This window comes from Triticum aestivum, chromosome 4A (genome assembly GCF_018294505.1).
Source record: "Triticum aestivum cultivar Chinese Spring chromosome 4A, IWGSC CS RefSeq v2.1, whole genome shotgun sequence".
Taxonomy (NCBI): Eukaryota; Viridiplantae; Streptophyta; class Magnoliopsida; order Poales; family Poaceae; genus Triticum; species Triticum aestivum.
In genome coordinates, this window is record NC_057803.1 from 144,111,567 (window position 1) to 144,115,149 (window position 3,583).

Consider the following 3,583-nt stretch of genomic DNA (forward strand, 5'->3'; position numbering starts at 1 on the left):
TTTCAAGAGGGAGTTTGTTGGGTGATTAGGCTTGGGAAGTGGACTGTTAGTCCCAGTCCCACGTTTGGCTACTGTTGGGAATTACTTGTGGGAATTTAACAGAAAAAATAATTCCTCACTTTAGTTCGCGAGTCAAAGTAATAGAAGATGCTGAGGACACGTTTGTTTATGTACAAAATTGAACCAGCCCTTATTTGGCGCAACAAACAAACTGTTTTTTCTTTGCCAATTCCCATTCCCTGGCTGAATTACCAGCCCCCCTGGAAGAGATTAGCGGGAGTTCGCCCCCTTAACTCCCTGCCCCTTTTCTTTCTCAATTCCTATATCCTTCAACCATACAAGTGATTTTTAGTCTCCCACCTTCTCAATTCTCATTCCCTACTCCAACTTCCCCCGAACCAAACAGGCTGGCATAGTATACGCAACCACAGCCCACGGGTACCTCCCCGCCGCCCCCAACAGCCGCCATGGCCTCCGAGGCTCGCAAGACCGCCGCTGCAGCGCGCCCGCCTCCCCGCGACTTCCTCGCCGACCTCGAGGCCTACCTGGCCCGCCGCGACGGTGTCGACAAGCTCCTCAAGATCTCCCGCTACGCCGCGCGCCTCGCCCTCGCCGCAGGGCCGCTGCCCCCGCCGGCCTCCGCGCGCCTCAAGTCCTTCGAGTCCAGCCTCGGCCTCAGCCGCAAGGCCTTCCGCCTGGGCAAGTTCGTCCAGGACGTCAACGCCCTCCGCGCGCACCCCGGCCCCCTCCCTCCGCCCTTCGTGCTCCTCGCCTACGGCGGCGAGGGCGTCTACTACTTCATCGAGCAGTTCGTCTGGCTCGCGAAAGCTGGCCTCCTCCCGGCGCACCTCCTCCCCCGCCTCCAGTGTCTCAGCGCCTGGGCCGAGCTGCTGGGCTACGTCGGCTCCATCACCATCAAGCTGGAAGAAGTGACGAAGATGGAGTCTTCAATCAAGATGCGGCGGGCGGAGGGTTGTGGGGAGGAGAACCAGGCGGTGACGACGATGCGGGGGAAGCTGCTGCTGAAGCGTCTGTCCGTTGTGCAGGACGTGGCGGATGCCTTCATGGCGCTAGGGGACGTGACTAACGGGAAGGGGTTGCTCGGTAGCTCCACGCTGACGGCGTCCGCCGGATTGCTGTCGGCGCTGATCAGCACGCACAAGAACTGGAATTCTTGCTGAAGTCCCAAGGTATATATAGATTTCAAAATACGCTTGACATTAGGATGAAATAAAGCTGAAATTTAGGCAAAACCTGTATTTCTAAAGGAAAGCGTTGCTTCTGTAATCTAGATGCCGATGTTGGTGGTACGGTTGGAATTCATGCTGATGCATTTGTTGGTTGGAGAACACTGATGCTGCTCATGATTAATTTCACCATAATCATTCTAGATGTTTCATTTTGTCAAAAAAAAAAAACAGATGCTTCATTACGGTCGTATTGGGATAAAGGGGTTGCTTTCTTCCGACTGTGTTGCTTATGGCTGACTTCAAAGATGAGTGCTTGGCTCCATAGTGCAAAAACAGAAGCACTGAACATGCCTACAAGAACAAAACAGTCTCCATGGCAGATCATTTTGCAGCAATAAGATGCACAATGCATCATAATTTGGTTCTGATGCACTAGGAAGTTGAAACCAGCATCACAATCTGGTGTATAGTTTTCCTGCTGTAGTTTTGGCTTCGTGTCAATATCAAAGGAGAATTAACTAACCGTGCCGAATTGGCTAGCACAAACTTTGGAACTGATATTATTATGGGCTAATATATTATGAAGCAAATGCGCAACCAGAAGCACTGCAGAAGAAAGAATGCTGTCTGTTTGATTACCACGTGCTACAATGTTTTTTCCCATGTTACATTGGTCCAATTGAATCAGCTTCAAAGGAATAATAGGCAAATGCAGTTCTTACATATCGGACCAAAATGTTGTTTCATTCACAGTTTATTTTTTTATTTTTTTAATTTGTCACCTGTAAACTGATGAATAAATACATAAGTATGCAATGATATGTAGATCATGTAGCCCGTCCTGTGCTCATAACTTATTGCACTGGTTTAACTGCAGCTGATTGTTGCTGTGGGGTCAATATTAACGTCGGTGTTTTTTCCAGCCCTTGTTTGGATAAACAGTACATAAAATTTTATACCATTGTGAATTACAAAAACTGTTTCGAATTTACTCTTCCACTGACCTGGCTCCGATGGGAGGCCTCTTGACCCTCTGCTACCAGGGGCGAGGTGTGAGTGACGTAGGGAGAAGTAGGTACTACGGAGCTGTAAGGTACTGTTACTCTGATCACTTAGCTGATTACTTATCAGTGTTTATAGTTTATAACGCAATTATTCCTCGAGTTAAGAGTAAGACAGCTGGTATACTGGGTATGTGCTAAGATTTCTTGGTTTGAGTAAGGTGTGACAATAATTTTTATTTCCTTTCATTTCTAGTAGCTAAGTAAGTCCACATCATAATTGTAGGCAGGGAACCCCAATTAGTTATGTATTCATTTCTTTGAACAAATTGTTTATAAGTATCAAAGTACAACAATGATCATAGCATAAAATGATTTTATCAGCAATGAACCAAAAAAAACGCCTCTTATGGTTCACAGCAACAAATTACTACTTTCTTATAATCCGATATTTTGCATTTACTGTAAGCTCCATAATTTCCTGCCTACTTATTTTTACAGCAATTCTGCCCCATGATTGATTGCCATATAGGCGTTGTCATTGGTGTTTAAATCAGCCAACCTGCTGCATAAGTTCTGCAAATCGTTGTTCCAGCTGGCCAACTTGGCATTGTTGGTCCCAAATGCAGAGATGCTTCAGGTCCGGCTTTGCTTTAGATTATATGAACTGTTAGAAATAGTTTCAGATTGAGATGAAAGAACCTTACCGCTTTCTTATCCAATGGATCTTGAGAACAAAAAGCTTGTAGTTAGGTAGATGGCTGTGAAAGCACGTCCTGTGTCCCAGCTCTATGTAACACGGTCGTGGAGGCAAAGACATTGTTCAGGTGATCTGTTTTCAGCCCACTGTTGAGGCCTGAAAACATATAGCTGTAAAAGCATATTAGTATCTGCTTATATTCTGGCATCAACCGGCTAGGTATACGAGAAACAGTTTACTACCTCTCATGATGGAGTGCCATATATATATCGTCCCTGATGAAACCTGTCAACCAGCTGCAGAATTTTGGCTATTTGGTGGTAGTCTACCTCTAGAGGCAGGTTACAAGTGGACAGCTGGGCGCTGCTGCTAAATGGTTGGGACGCGGCTGTGATCAGTGAGTGAGCTAGATCGTGGACTGCTATAATTTTTTTTTTTTTTTGCGGGGGTGGACTGCTATATTAGTCTTGAATTGAATCAATGAAAGAACAGTGTTACTGTTTTCCTGTCCAGTAGACCTTTGCAGTTAGATGGCTGTGAATGCGCATCATGTGCTCAGCTCCGTGTAACATTCCCCCTCTGGAGGGAATTTTCTGTGTGTTCAGGTGAGCTCTGGCCGTCATTACAAGGCTATAGAATGGGATTGTGGGAATCTCATAAGTCTGGTTGCATCAGAGAGTATCTGTCCCTGT

The 3,583-nt window shown here is 46.3% G+C and overlaps 1 protein-coding gene across 3 annotated transcripts; it reads left to right on the forward strand.

Annotated features, from left to right (window-relative positions):
* The first annotated feature begins 341 nt into the window (after positions 1-341).
* LOC123085642 (peroxisomal membrane protein 11-3) lies at positions 342-3,088 on the forward strand. Of its 3 annotated transcripts, XR_006439840.1 has the most exons (3): positions 342-1,190; positions 2,211-2,283; positions 2,693-3,088. XR_006439840.1 is itself a non-coding variant. In XM_044507314.1 (2 exons), the coding sequence occupies exon 1, from the start codon at positions 468-470 to the stop codon at positions 1,179-1,181; it is 714 nt and encodes a 237-aa protein (XP_044363249.1). In that variant the 5' UTR covers positions 342-467; the 3' UTR covers positions 1,182-1,190; positions 2,211-2,674. The 3 variants fall into 3 exon arrangements, 2 of the variants coding, with proteins under 2 accessions (XP_044363249.1, XP_044363248.1); XM_044507314.1 differs by lacking the exon at positions 2,693-3,088 and having other exon boundaries at positions 2,211-2,674; XM_044507313.1 differs by lacking the exon at positions 2,211-2,283 and having other exon boundaries at positions 343-1,190.
* Positions 3,089-3,583: the final 495 nt, after the last annotated feature.